Below are 15,207 nucleotides of genomic sequence, written 5' to 3' on the forward strand. Positions count from 1 at the left end.
ACTCCCTTTATAAAGGTAAAAGAAGTAAGTCAACTAATTGACTCTTTCTCTCTCTTCTTTCCTCATCTTTGGCCGGCCCCTTAGTGTTGATTTGGGCTTTGGGGTTTTATCATTTCAAGTCATCCTATACTTGAATAAAAAGCCTAATGGGTTTGGGCCCGATGGGCCTGAATGAACCCAAATTTATCTTTAAGCTCGAAACGATCTTTCATTGCTTCTATGATTTCTTTAGAATTTCTAATTAATCATAACACTTAATTAATCCAATTAATTAATTCCATCATCATTTAGTTGTCTCACCACAAGAGTGTATCGATGTACAATCGTTTTAGGTTCTAATTAGCAAGGCAGTAAGGTTATTGGTATCAATACAATTGATTAATATTTATCCAATCACTTAGTGAATTAAAACTTACTTTTAATTCTCCTTCTTCTTTAATGACAACTTATTTAATCATCTAGAAGAACCCACAAGCTATGAGTGACATCTAACCATATATCATGGCTACCCAAGCTAATGTAGAATTTGGTCGGAGAACCTATTCAGTTGGAATTACAATGTAATTTGATCATTCTCTAATACAATACTCACAATCACATTACTAGGGTAAGGATACTTAATGTCAAACCCCTAATGTGATTATACCAAGTTATATGATTCAATTGAGTCATATAGGAATGTCTTCCATCATTACGCTCGATACTTCGGCTGAAGATTCCCGAATTATATCTTAGAGTATTCTTCCTCTCTTAACAAGGATTAGAGATCACTTGTTGATCATTCACATGCCTTTGAGAATAAATCACTGACACCAACAATGCATAGAACACATCCAAGATGAGATGTGGTCACGCCTCATTATCAAATGATCAGGAACGTATCCCCAAGACAACTATGATGTCTCAGGTCAAAAGATTACTTACATTATTCCAACCAGTAGAGTAACTTGCTTGACATGTGAGTAGACCTCCATGCAAGTACTCTCGTTTGATTGTATTCAGTGAACTCATTCCCTTAATGAGCACCTACATACTTGTCTTAGTGTCACTACACGAATGGCTTGAGACTTTCCATCCTTCCCTTTTGAAGCAGACATAGTATGTACTAGTCTATCCGGATTGTCAGCGTCCCTCTAACAATCATATGACTAGAAACCTTTTTGGACAATATGGTTATGTGAAGAAGGTCTCTTTAATCTAACATCTTTAGATTACTTCTTCCATCGATCCATTGTCCATAGACTCACTAATTTTGGACATATATCGTTCATTGAGATAGTCCTAACAAGTGACTTTGCCTTTTGCTGTATTAGAGTTATCTATACATACAAACATTGTCCTGAAAGGTTTCTTCCAAAGATTGACTTTCAGGGTATAACTCCAACAAAATAAGGGATACATCAAGGGAGACAATACCAAGCACATAGTGTCGAAGTTTTTTTATTCTCACCAGCAACAACAATATTAGAACATTGAAGTCAACAAAATCCGTTCCCAGGACAACTTGGCTGATCTCTTTACCAAGTCATTGCCCAAGTCTACTTTTTAGAAGCTCGTCCAAGGAATCAGTATTCGTAAATATCTGAGTTGAATTGCTTGTAGTTCTCTTAATTGGAAGTTATGTTGATGTGGTAGAAACTAATACACAAATTCCTATAAATTATGCAATCGTAGTACAAGTAAGTAGGGATCATTCTATTCCGGGAATTAGAAGGGATGCTAATCAACACAAATTAAACTTATAAAACTAAAAACTAAGTTAAACTAACAACAAAAAAATGACTAGGGGGATTTTGGACGCATTGAATAAAAACAAAAGTAAATGGCAGCAAGTAAATTAAGTTGTGAATGAAACATGGATGAAGGGATAGCTAAATGATTCTTCTCCACACATGAATCATATGCATACAGATCGATTTCCAGTTATCCTTCCTATAAGCCATGAATGCCAATGCCCAAATTAATTTTGTACAACACTAATTAACTCTCAGATTTTCCTAAATTCATTGAATTGGACTTAGTGACGCAACCAAATTATTCTTCTCAAGTTCTCTAACTATGAAAAAAATGATAGAGATGCATCTCGAAGATCATTAAGTTCTGTGAAAATCATAAGCATTGACAAAGCATTTGTAACTATGAAAAACATGATATTCCTGTAATGATTTACTTAACTCAATCATGACTAGTGACTTTTACTACTTGCAAATATAAGTTCATAACGATTAGGTGAAATTCCCTTATATTCTAGCATCAAATCCCTACATGCAAACTAAGTATGCATTCTTAATAAACATACAAGAATAAGTTCTCTATAAAGCAGGTAAGTAAATAACATTCATGTTTTATGAAACAATAACTGGATGTAATCAATTTATATAAAACATATGATCATGGCTTTGAATTCACCTCTTGCTAAAAAGAAACTTAGTTACACATGTTCATCATAACTGAAAAGCAATCTAAAATAAATATTGAAACTTAAAACAAAGAGAGAAAGAACTCTGAAAAGTCCAGCAACTTCAATGGATAAATGGTAGGCGCGGCACACCTTTCCACATTGCAAAACACCTCATATATATATATATATAGGGCACGGCTAGGGTTTTCTTTAGAGTGAATGAAAAGAGAGGAAAAATAGGTAATCATAATTGTGTAATTCGTCCAAAATAAAAAAGGCAAGTAAATGTGGCTAAAAGGCAAGTTTTTATGGGGTAAAAGAGGCTGCAAGATATTCTAAAGTGATCCCAGCAACTTAGCCTTTATTTTACACGTTTTTGCCTTATTTGGCACCTCCAAATCTGGCTAGATATCCCGATTCCTTTCCCATTCTATTCCTGGTCTTCTAACAAGCTAGATTCATCTTTGATTCTTTATTTGGACTTCAAAACAACTCACTAAACTTCTCTCCAACTAGGATTCCTCTTTCTTGTGTAATTCCTTACCTTCCAAACCTCAACTTTAATTTCTCCAAATTTTAGCACATGTTTAACACCTTTTAAGCACCAAAATGTCCAGCCCATAAGCTATTGATGTCTACTATCCAATCCAAGTCTAAAACTGCTCCAAATTGCTCCATTTGACTATTTATTGTCCTCTTTACCAATTGAACCAACAATAATACGAAAATAATTTAAATTAACTAAGTAAATGCAAAGAAATAAGATAACAAAGTCGCATAAATATGCTCTTATCATATGTCTAACTCAGGGGAGTATCCTGAAGCATACTCACTTGATCTTGATGTACTCTTTTTCCTACGATTAGGAGTATTTTTCCCACTGGGTTTTTGCTACCTAACGAGGTTTTGATGAGGCACCCATCCTGGGATGATCATACTCCATTGAGTTCACTACTTTCGTCTTGTTTGACGTTTGTTTTAGACATTATGCATACTTCTCACTTTTCTCCTTAGTTTATGGGTTTTCACCTACCTTAGGTTTTACCATAGTGAGGTTTTGTGAGTTTTACTATCAATGCAGTTTTTATTTTATTGGAGACTCATTCGCCCGTTGTACCGCAGACTTCATCAACTGTTCTACCTTATCTACTGAAGATCTGATGCGATGTTTTGTTTGAGTATTTACACACTCAAGGGGGAGTGTTGCAGTCATATTTAGAATAGGAATGTGATTATGTAAATCCTAGTGTATCTAGGGATATCTTTGAATATTCCCTTTAGTAGTTAATATCCTATTAGAGTTATGATCCTAAAAGGATAAATATCTAACCTATCCTACTACTATAAATAAAGACACAATGAGGTGATACAACACATACCTCACAATTAAATCTCTCTCTTCTCTCTCTCTCTCTTACCGCCAGCCCCTCTCCCTTTCTAATCCTAAATACAGTTCAGTCAAATAGGCCTACAAAATCAATAACTTCCACATTAATCAACACTGCATCAAAATTTCAGTTTGTATGTGTCAAAAGATAACAATTGAGCCATTTAGAGGTAAACTCTCATCATACTGCATTTGGATGAGTATCTGTTTTATATATAGATATATATATATATATAAGTATATATATATATAAGTATATATATATATATATATATATATATGTATATGTTAATAGATCGTAGATACACGACTTGGAAGGAAAGTAGAATTGGTTCGCGCGGATGGGCTCAAGTTAGGAGAAATGACTTCTTAAGTGACTCAAGGCCAACAGTCCAAATGAAAAAAATATGGGACCGAATGATGGATGAAATTTTTGAAACTCTAGTGTTGAGGAGATAAGTGGTTATTTATAAAATTTTCATGAGGTAGTTCACTATAATAAAAATTTATGGTGGAAATTGATATTGATTTACAAGTGTATGGAGTGAATTGACAAATATTTCTTGTTATTTTTCAATACAATATTCGACTTGGGTTGGATTAGATTTTTTATGCAAGTTTTTGAATCTAGAGATGCAAATCCAATCTCCCCAATCATCGAATCCTATCTGCAATAATATTTTTTTTAATAACAAACGATATTATCTACGTATTAAGGAGAGGGGATGAGCTTAACCTCACAATAAGCTAGCAATAATATTGTTTAAATCTACAATAAGATTGGAATTTACAAATTTACTATGCATGTTTTGGAGCAGCACACTCTGTAGTTGGCAATCATAGATTTACAAGTCATGACACGATTTGACTCTTCAATATCTTAGTGTCTGATGTAAAATATTTTTGTTCGTATTTAATAGAATTTGTAGCTTTGAGACATATAGTAGAAAGAAAAAAACCTTGTATAAGAATACTTACGTTGAATTTGAACCAATATTTGTTGATGAAATGTATACTTTGTTTTTATTTTTTTGGAATAAAATTATTGAGCGAGATTAGCTCAACAGTCGCTTGCATGTGACTTGGAGCTTGGACCTTGAAGGAGAAGGAGAGAAATAAATAAAGATATCTTTTTCACCACGCATGCCGGTTACTTGTAAAAAATGAGAATCATATGATATTTGGATCTCGGTGCTAAGATCCAGATTTAACCTGAAACTTGAGTCCTCTCAATCATGTTAGATTTACTAGGAATTTAATTGCCAATGAATTTACTAATGATTCTCAAGATTCCCCCTTAGGCCCTTACCCACAGCCAATCATAACTTTACACATAACAAAAATTAATGCAGTTTATAAATAATATTTCACATGGCACGTCCTAAGTTTGATTTTTAACATTAGTGAATTGCAGATGATGGTGATCAGAGAGACTGAAATGTTTCTGTAAGTCTTCTCAGCCGTTAAAGAATGGATTACCATGATCGCGGGACAAAGCCATCAATTGATCCCTCTTTTTTTTTTTTTTTTTTTTTTTTTTTAATACTGTTTATAGACATATAATTGAGAGTGAAGTAGATCAGCATTTGAGAGCACCGAGTGGTGGGGAGTGGTCCCAGTGTGACAAAAAGGATGGGAACTTTGTGTGAATGTCGAGGTCCCACACCAACACACCAACCCCATATTAATCAACATATCACTCCAAATGCATCTCTTTTCATTTTATTTACGAGACGTCCATTCTAAGCTGACGATGCCACAGATTCCCAACTTTTTATTCTATTCTTTCATAAATTAAATGATGTATATGTGTGTTAATTTCTGGTTCATTTATTATATCGCTCTGAAATTGTCATTTGATCTCATTTTATTTTATGTAACTAAATTTGTTTCAGTTTATCATCTGATTTGTTAAAGTTGACTATTTTACTCCATTTGTGTTTACAACGGTAGAGATTTGATAGTTTCAGATGTTTAAAGTGGTCTAAAAATTTCATTCCTTGTCAACAATGGCTTATCTCTACTAACATGATATAAAATGTCTAGACTGCCCCTTCATTCAACTTCCATGAGACATAATTGACAAAAATAAGGTAAAATGACTCGATTTTGATAGTTTTAGAGGGTAAAGTGCGACAAATTCAGTTATTAAAAGTAAAGTGCTAAAAAATAATTTCAAGACTAAATCAATAAATAAGACTTATTTCCTTCTATTATTAAAAAAAAAAAAGAAAAAAAGAAGAGAAGAAAAATAAAATTAAGAAAGTGAGACTTTTGTAAAACACAAACATGACCGCCACTGGTAGTCTATTTGCTTGTCTTGTTTCTTTAGGAAAATACAAGCACCTGTCACTAGCTTTTGCAAGTACCAAATGGCAATGGGTTAATATGCATTGAAAGCCTTTGGCACAAATGAAAGAAAAAGTGCTAACCAAGTGACCTTTTCCACTTTCTTTTGGCCTACTCGCTTAATTTTCTAACCACAAAAAGTTTCATATTAAATATATACATGGACATGACATTTGCAAATATTGAAAGTTTTGATTTAATTTACTTTCAAACGAATTATTAGACCTTAAAAACGAACAATTCTTATACTTGTAGATTCGTATAATTCGATAAAGACATTTATACTTTTATTAAAGTGTAAACATCCTCAAAAAATGACGTCTGCAAACTTCAAGTTTGTTGACTGTCCATTGTACGTGTATATGCAAGATTTCAAAAGACGTTAGGCGCTAGTTGAGCAGCAGATTGAGGTCAAGTGCCTAGGCAGGAGATTAGGTGGGTTCAAATAAATTTATTTAGTATTGTGTAAATAAGTGTCTGTCTATACTTAAAAACTACATAATTTCATTGAGATACATAAACTGCAAAATAGGATAACATATAGATTATAAAGTATTAGGACATAATGACAACATGAGGCACAAAACATATAATGTGTGTTCATCTAAGTATTTAACAAGTTACTTACAATTTATTGAAAAAGCAAAATGCAAAATAAAAGTTATTAATTTTTTGTCTATGTTAGAGTTGCAACCTAATCAGGCGTCTAGACAGGTCTGGGCGAGCTAGGCGGCCGCCTAAGCAGGTCTAGGTGCCCTTTCTTAATTTTCAAACGTCTAAGGATTAATCGGGATAGTGATCAACCGTCTTGTGCCTAGACAAGGTCTAGGTAGCACTAAATGGGAATTTTTAGAACAATGTGTGTGTATGCAAATGTATATAGAGAAGCCTAGAAGGTCTAAACATTCACAAAAAAGTCTTTTGCAACGCATTTGTATGGGTAATAATTGAGGTGGGGGAGAGGAAAGGATGGGTCCTTGGCTTCAACATTAGAAAGCAATCCTACAACCCAATTGCAGAAAATATAAAAACCGGAATTCAAGGAAAACCTACCATTTAGAGTAAAAATCTTATAATAGTGCTCAACTTTACCAAATTAACTTGTTGCATATACTTAAATGCTATGACAACCATGCATATGCACCAGAGTATAGTATACCTTGATCGTCGGTTTTGCGACTATTAGATCATTTCTCGCACATCCAGCCTTCCATTGCTTTGGTAAAATTTGGTATATTCCATTCATTCATCATAAGAACTTGTCATTATGGCTGTGGTGCTAGCTACACTTATCCAGTGTTCACTATTTGCCTGTACGTGGTGACTTTTGCTTGTTATAGAGTAGGAAATAATGTTGAATTATTAGTGTTTCATTTTTATTGATAGCCTTTTTTAGACTGAATTCGGAATACAACATTGGAAAGAAATATATCGCTCGTAAAACCAAATATAATGTAGAAGCTTATTATAAGGCTCACAAGTGAGAAAATCTAAGAAAATTGCAATATTATAAAGCATTGGCCAAAGTCCAGTTGCATGATCCGTAAAACAAACGCACCCATAGACCTTTTTTACAATTAATTTTACATAACCATACATACATCAGCTAGCAGCCTAGCAGCAACACAAACCTGCGGTAGTACTATTATGTAAACAACGTCCATGGGGGCACGCAATTGAGGAAAATGATGGATTATCTTCATCCCTTCGGCTTGCTTTGTTTGATCAGGCAGCCGCCACGGTCTGACCCTTGCCGGAGGAGGCCTTGGAGGTGGATCGTGACACCGCATGGCGGTCCTCTATCTTTGAGGACGCAGCTTTACACTTCTCTTTTCTCTCATCCTGCTTCATCTGTTGCTCTCTACATTCTAGACTACAAAACGCTGCGTCTCCCCTGCACAAAATTTTCAAGTCAACTATCAGAAATTGAATAATGAACGAGTGTATGTAATATTCCTTGTTTTTAACATTGGAAAATCTCGAATTCTTTACCTAGTGTACTCTTACCTATTATTCTACCCACCCGCACCACGGGGCTTTCAAAATCCAATTTTCCTCATCATTTAATAAAACCCCAACAATAAAATTGGTGTAGTTCTAACATCTCCAAAAAATATTAGTCCATGATAATTTTTTCGGATGTCAATAATAGCTTCCTGATATACTTTCTATGACTGGAAATCGGACAGGACCCTCTTGAGATCCCAAAAGAAAACAAAAAGGAAGAGACTGAAAATCCAAAAATCAAAGAAAAACAGAAGAATAATGGAAAGAAAATATGACAAATAATTCCAACAAGGGTGAAATTAAACTAAACTAATATTATAAGATGGAATTTTAGCTAGGATTAATATAATTACCTATACATATAGATGTCACGGCCTGAAGCGAGTTGGCGTTTGCAGAGGCCACACGTGCGAAGGAAGTGAGCGGTCTCCACAACATCATGAGAAGCGGAGTTCCTCCTTGTGTGGTTGTTTCTGGGTGATAGCATGGCCAAGAAACGGTGCTCTTCAAGGTACCCTAAGTTGTTCATGTTCATCTTTTCAACATCATAATAATTATTATTATTAATCACAGGAGCAGGTCCTTGTGCGTCCACCACCGTCGCTGCAACTGCAACTGCATGCACATCGTTCATGGCGGGGGGGTTTTGGAGTTCATCAGTCGGTTCCTGGCCTTGCACGTCGCTCATATCAACGGTAATCCCAGTCATGCTTGTTGTTCTCCTGATTGGAGGGCGTGGGCGCTTCCCTAACAGCATTTCTCAAATGATGTAATTTTCTTCCGAACGTTTCTTCAGCTCAGAGAGAGAGAGAGAGAGGAAGGGGGAGAGGAAGATAAATGAGATGGGGAAAGCGTGAGAGTGAATCTGGGCCGTTGATGGAGACCACTGAGTACAAAAACTCCACGTTAGCATAACTAATGCGCCATCTCTTTCTCTTTTGTTTTTGTCTCTTACTTTATGGTGTTTTTTTTTATTTTTTTTAATTGCAAATCATCATTCTTCTTTTATCAACTCATCTGTTTGGTTTTTTATATTTCAAACTCATTAATTTTTTTATTTATCTCTTATCTCACTTAGCATTAATTTTGTTGCTTTATGTCATAATGCTTGTGCGACGCATATGTTAAACACAAATAGGCAAACTAAACAAAAAGGGAAGGAGTAAATCAAATAATAGCCAAAGAAAATAAAACAGAGTGCGAGAGCCCGGGTGAATGGGGAAATCTGGGTGGGTAATTGATTAGTCTAGTGGTTTGGTGGGAGGTGAAGGTGCGGTGGTGGGGCAAGGAAGAGAGCAGAGAGATGTAGGGTGCGGGAGGTAAGGGAACATTTGGGGATGGTGGTGGATTCTGGTAGAGAGAGAGTGAAACTGACTGCTTCTGTGGGTGGGTGCTATAGCCTGTGGTGGTGGGGGAAATCGTAAAGGGAGGCTGGACGGTGCCGTAGAGTCAGAGGTGGGCGGTAGTGGTGGTGGCTTTAATTTTTAATTTAGTTTTGCATTTAATTATGGAAAAATTAGTGTTCGGTTTTGAATTATTGATGTTTATTTTCTTTAATTACTAATGTTCATTCATTGATACCTTATCAATTTTTAAATTTTGATCGAAATTCCAACATTAATGTATTAAAGAATTTACATGTCAATTACATATTTTTTTAAAATAAAAATTAGTAATTATTTGAGGGTTTTAACACTCACACCCTTATTAAACTCCTAATTAATTTTCAATTAAAAAACATTTCCAAAATAAATAAATAAATTAGAATAAGTTCATACCCATTAATTTTTATTTTTTTTAATCTTAAATGTACCCATTTACATAATTTTTCAATTTTTTTCTAATCTTAAATGTACCCATTCTTACATATACCACTTTGTTATGTAAAACATACAATATGTAACCATTTTTTATATAAAATCCATGGAACTTTTTTCTAATCCATTTTTAAGCTTATACGGGTACATTCTATTTCTTTTTTTTTTTTTTTTTTTTTTTTTTTGTCAAAGAGTAGATATTATTAAATAGAAATTGAAATGTTTACATCAGACGCTAGAGTGTTAAATAACCACTCAGGCTCAAACACATCCCACGAATGCACACCCCCCACACGTGTGACATAAGATGCTACAAGATGCGCAGCCTCATTACAGGCACGCGGAGTGTAAATAAACTCAATAGAACAAAATTGTTGCTTAATAGAATTAATATCCCGCAAAATAGCTTCCATAGTTGCCTCCGGTTGCAGCTTACCCAAAAGCATATCCACAAGAACAGTGTGAAATCCCTTTTCCACAGAAGCCATGACAGCCAGCCTAAGAGCTTCTGCTTCTGCCAAGATGCTCGAACCACATAGAACCTTTCCCACACCACCCACACCTTTGAATATACCCACAAAATCACTCGCTACCCACCCATATCCTCCCACTCCAGTATGATTACACCAGGCTATATCACAATTTATTTTTAATGTCCTAAACAGTGGCTTCACCCACCCATTCACAATTATCCCTCGCCGAAGATGCCCAGAACTATTACATGGCCACAAATCCTCATCACATCCCACAAGCTCCTCCTATTGTTGCTGGAGTAAACGTATTGCAATGTTGGGTTCTACCACTGTCTTCTCAAACACCACACTATTACGAAATTTCCACATTCTCCATAAACCACACACCACCCAACACATAAGCGCACAAGCCTCCTCCATCTTACTTTATTTCGCACACAACCAATTCCAACATTGCATAAAATCATCTACCACCACCGTGTTCACATCTAATTGTATCGGAGAACCAAACCTTGAAGAAAATATGTACCTGTGTTTCCTCCTCACGATCACAGAATGGGCAACACGTATTCAGACCAACCCCTTTCCGTTGTAGGTTAGTACGGACAACAAGTATATTCCGACATCCTCTCCATATAAAATGGTGGAGCTTGGGAGGAACCTTCAAACTCCAAATCGCCCTTTATACTGAGTCCATATTATCACTCTTACTAGATTGCCCAACCTTTTTCCGTCCAAGTTCCCCATTCCCTGGGCTACCAAATATCCTAATTTCACTGAATAGACTCCATTTTGAGTATAATGCTGCATGATACAATCAGGACACCCAAATTGACTCAACGGCATGCTCAAGATGACTTGTGCTTCATCGGCATTAAAACACCTCCGAATGACCTCACGTTTCCATGTACCTCCACTAGCCACCATATCACCAACCAACATAGGCATCTCCGGATGTATTGAAATAGGTCGGAAAGTTCTTGGTATGGGCAACCAAGGATCCTCAATTACCTGAATACTTTTTCCATCGCCAACTCGCCATCATATACCAGACTTCAATACTTTCCTCCCTTGAAGAATTCCTTTCCACCCACATGAAGTTCCTCATCCCACTGGTGCTTCAAGGAATGATGAATGAGGGTAATACTTAGCCTTAAGAATTTTAGCCAAAAGCGACTCCGGATTACAAAGCAAGCACCATCCCACCTTAGCCAACATTGCTAAATTAAAATCAATAATTTCCTTAAAGCCAAGACCTCCATCAGTCTTCCTATGTGCCATTCTTTTCCAAGCAAGCCAATGGACACCCTTTTTCGTCTTCTGATCCCTCCACCAGAATCTTGCTATAATTTGTTCAATTTCCTTTGCCAATTGAATAGGCAACTGGAAACATGACATGGTGTAAATCGATAAAGCTGCCGCAACACTCATAATAAGCACCACCTTACCGGCTATCGACAAAAACTGTTTTGCCTAACCATTGATTCTTTCATCCAGTTTATTCTGTACTTCTTCGAACACCTTTTTCTTTGAAGCTCCAAAGTTAGCTTGAATACCCAAATACTTCCCAAACCTTTCCTGGTGCCTAATCCCCTATATCTGCGACAGCTGAGCTTTCAGCCTTTTCGAACATCCCATACTAAAGTGTACCAAACTTTTATCCAGATTAATGAATTGTCTGGACCCCTCAACATATCATTGGAGCAGCAGTTTAACACTATAAGCCTCAATCTCCGTAGCTTGGCAAAATAAAACTGAGTCATCTACAAAAAAACACATGTGATAGAGGCTTGGCAGAAGCATTTACTGACATACCTCGAATGCGTCCCAACCTCTCTTCATTATGGATTAAAGATGAAAAGCCTTCAGCACATATAAGGAAGAGAAAAGGTGATAATGGATCGCCTTGCTAAATTCCCCTTGAAGGCTTTATAAAACCTGTTGTCTCTCCATTCATAACCACACTGTAAGAGACAATTTGAACACACTTCATCACCCAATGGTAGAACAAATCTTCAAAACCCAACTTATGCAACATAGCATCCAAAAAGGACCATTCAACCCGATCATAAGCTTTTGCCATATCTAATTCCATTGCCATAAAATCAAGACCCTCATCATTCTCATGTTGCATAGAATGTAGAAGTTCATGCACTACTAAGATATTATCAGATATTTGCCTTCCCGCCACAAACATTGATTGATTTAGACTAATGACTTTTGGGAGAACTCTTTTTAGTCTATTCGTTATAACTTTAGAAATTATTTTATACACCACATTACAAAGAGAAATTAGCCAAAAATTGGACATCTTCGTAGGGTGAGCCACTTTAGGAATAAGCACAATATTAGTATGATTCAAGTCCTTTAACATTTTTCCCTAGCTAAAAAAGGATTTTACCATACCAATAACAACTCCCCCAACCGTCTCCCAATGGTGATGATAAAAACCCGCATTGAAACCGTCCGAACCTGGTGATTTTGTTGGGTGCATTTGATAAATAGCAGTTTCAATCTCCACATCGGCCACTGGGGCAATCAATAAGGTATTGTCCCTTTCACCCACCCTGATCATCACACACTGCAGGATCTCCAAAAAATTCGTTGGGCTATCCGTAGTGAATAGAGCTGTAAAGTACTTAATGGCAATACCATGGATTCGGTTCATATCCATACACCATGTCCCATCCTCTTCTTCTAGTCCCCGAATGGTGTTCCGCCTTCTCCTTTTCAAAGTTTGAGCATGAAATCTCCTTCTCGTAACCATTGCACTCGAGACTTCGTATGCCAATAAATCTCTTCCCTTTTAATTGCCCATGACAGTTCCTCTTCCAAACCTCGAATCCGAAGACCATCAAACATCAGTTTCTGATACGCCTCACGAAGAACTTCCTGCAAGCGATAGATCTCATTTTGGTCATTCTGCCCCTCTTTTTTCCGCCACATCATTAAACCCTTCCTAACCCTAAAAAGATTATGCAAGATGTTAAGTGCATGGGTTCCACCGTGAACATCCTTCTAGCATGCATGTACAACCTCACCACATTTTGGGTCCATATTCCACTGTGGGTTATACATAAAGCATTTCATATGCCTAGGTTGGTCCACCTCCGTAGATAAAACTAACATAGCATGATTCGATCCCTTCAACACCACATGTTTCATAACAGCTTGCTAGTACCCTTGAATCCAATCATGATTGGCCAGTGCACGATCCAATCTTTCCTGAATGAAACCATCATCCTGTCTATTCCGCCATGTATACGGGTATCCTTCAAAACCCAAATCTAATAACCTCACTTGAGCCACAAAAGAACGAAAAGCTCGCATGCTCGAAGCAGTCCTTCTATTCCCCCTAACCTTCTCTGATTCTAATAGTAAGTCATTAAAATCCCCCATTATCAAGCACGGCTCCGGAAAGCATGCTAACCGTGTCATTAACACCTCAAATTGTTGTGCCCTTTTGCGTTCTTCCGTGCTCGCTTACACAACCACCAAGCGTTAACAAAGTTGCCTCACCCTATCGTCAATTAGAACTTCAATAAAAAACTAACCATATTTTACCAATACCACATCCTTCGCATCTTTCCAAAAAACACACATACCACCAGCAATCCCCCTCGGCTCAATAGCATGCATACACGACATGCCGAGCCCACGCTTTAAGTAAAGGTACCTCCTACTATTATTCTTAATTTCTAATAAAGCCACTACCTCGGGAGAGCAGAGTCGATTCTGCTCAACAAGATCGGCAACAGTCAGGTCCCCCCCAATACCCTGACAGTTCTAGCATATGAGTTTCATGACGATCGCGGAGACCCCTCATAGGTGGCCTCCACATGGTCCACAATAGACCTTTGTATCTTATGCCCATGAACCAAACCATCCTCCAACACTGCCAAATCATCCCCATCATCCTCCCGATTCCTTTTTGTCATTTCCTTCTATACAACTTCAATGATGGGTAGGAGATTAAACGGGTTCGAGTCCTGAGATACAAATACTTGCTCCACATTCGTCTCGACACCGGACCTTCCCGGTACCCGAATAGGCACCTTATCAACCATTTCCATGAGCGGCATATTTAAATCAATAGCCCTACTTTGTTCCATCCCTTTAGGATTCGGGCCATTATCCTCGACCTCATCCCGATGACTCATCAACTGTACCGACCCCACACCAGGTGCAACAATCCTTCCTGGACCAATGAGTCCAACATCAAAGGCTCTCTCCCCTCTAACCTTTGTCTCTCATTTTCTTCCGCCTTAAGCACACGTCTACCCCGTAAGTCACCCTTATTTGAATTACCATAATGTTGCCCAGTAGATGAAGAGGACAACCCACTCCTCCCTCTTTGTCCCCGCTGACCATCTCCTCTCACCCCTAGGTAAATTCCGCATCGAGACCCTTGAATACAACCAAATTCTCCATTTCAACCTCTGAGGCTTCCTCCCCTAGTCTTTCCTCTTTACACCATCGAGTGACATGGCCCATCTTACCACAAATAAGACAATAGCTAGGGAGCCCCTTATACCGAAAATCCACCTACACTGTTTCATCATCAGGGAATTCAACGTTTGTTCATTTTATAAGTGGCTCCCTGACATCAAAAATAATTTTCACACGTAGGAACCTCCCAATACAATCCCTACCATCATCTTTATCCATCTTAACAACTACACCAAACACACTGCCGATTGTCCTGGCGATGACTTCTGTCATATTAAGCGGCGGAACATTATGCAACTAAACCCACATCGTTACCAGGTGTAA

General features: G+C 37.2%; 1 protein-coding gene across 1 annotated transcript; it reads right to left on the bottom strand.

The window, feature by feature from the left end:
* Positions 1–7,618: 7,618 nt before the first annotated feature.
* LOC103934349 (FCS-Like Zinc finger 6) lies at positions 7,619–8,991 on the bottom strand. The gene is made up of 2 exons (XM_009344099.3): positions 8,498–8,991; positions 7,619–8,031 (listed from the first exon to the last, which is right to left on the bottom strand). The coding sequence occupies exons 1-2, from the start codon at positions 8,899–8,901 to the stop codon at positions 7,863–7,865; spliced, it is 573 nt and encodes a 190-aa protein (XP_009342374.1). The 5' UTR covers positions 8,902–8,991; the 3' UTR covers positions 7,619–7,862.
* Positions 8,992–15,207: the final 6,216 nt, after the last annotated feature.

Source organism: the organism of the source record quoted next, unplaced genomic scaffold, assembly GCF_019419815.1.
Source record: "Pyrus x bretschneideri cultivar Hongxiangsu unplaced genomic scaffold, Pyrus_bretschneideri_v1 Contig18, whole genome shotgun sequence".
In the NCBI taxonomy this organism is placed as follows: domain Eukaryota; kingdom Viridiplantae; phylum Streptophyta; class Magnoliopsida; order Rosales; family Rosaceae; genus Pyrus; species Pyrus x bretschneideri.

Coding starts and splice junctions, on each gene's coding strand:
- LOC103934349 (XM_009344099.3), bottom strand. CDS start 8,901: ATGCTGTTAGGGAAGCGCCCACGCCCTCCAATCAGGAGAACAACAAGC. Junction 8,032..8,497: donor CGTGACATCTATATGTATAG/GTAATTATATTA, acceptor AATTTTGTGCAG/GGGAGACGCAGCGTTTTGTA.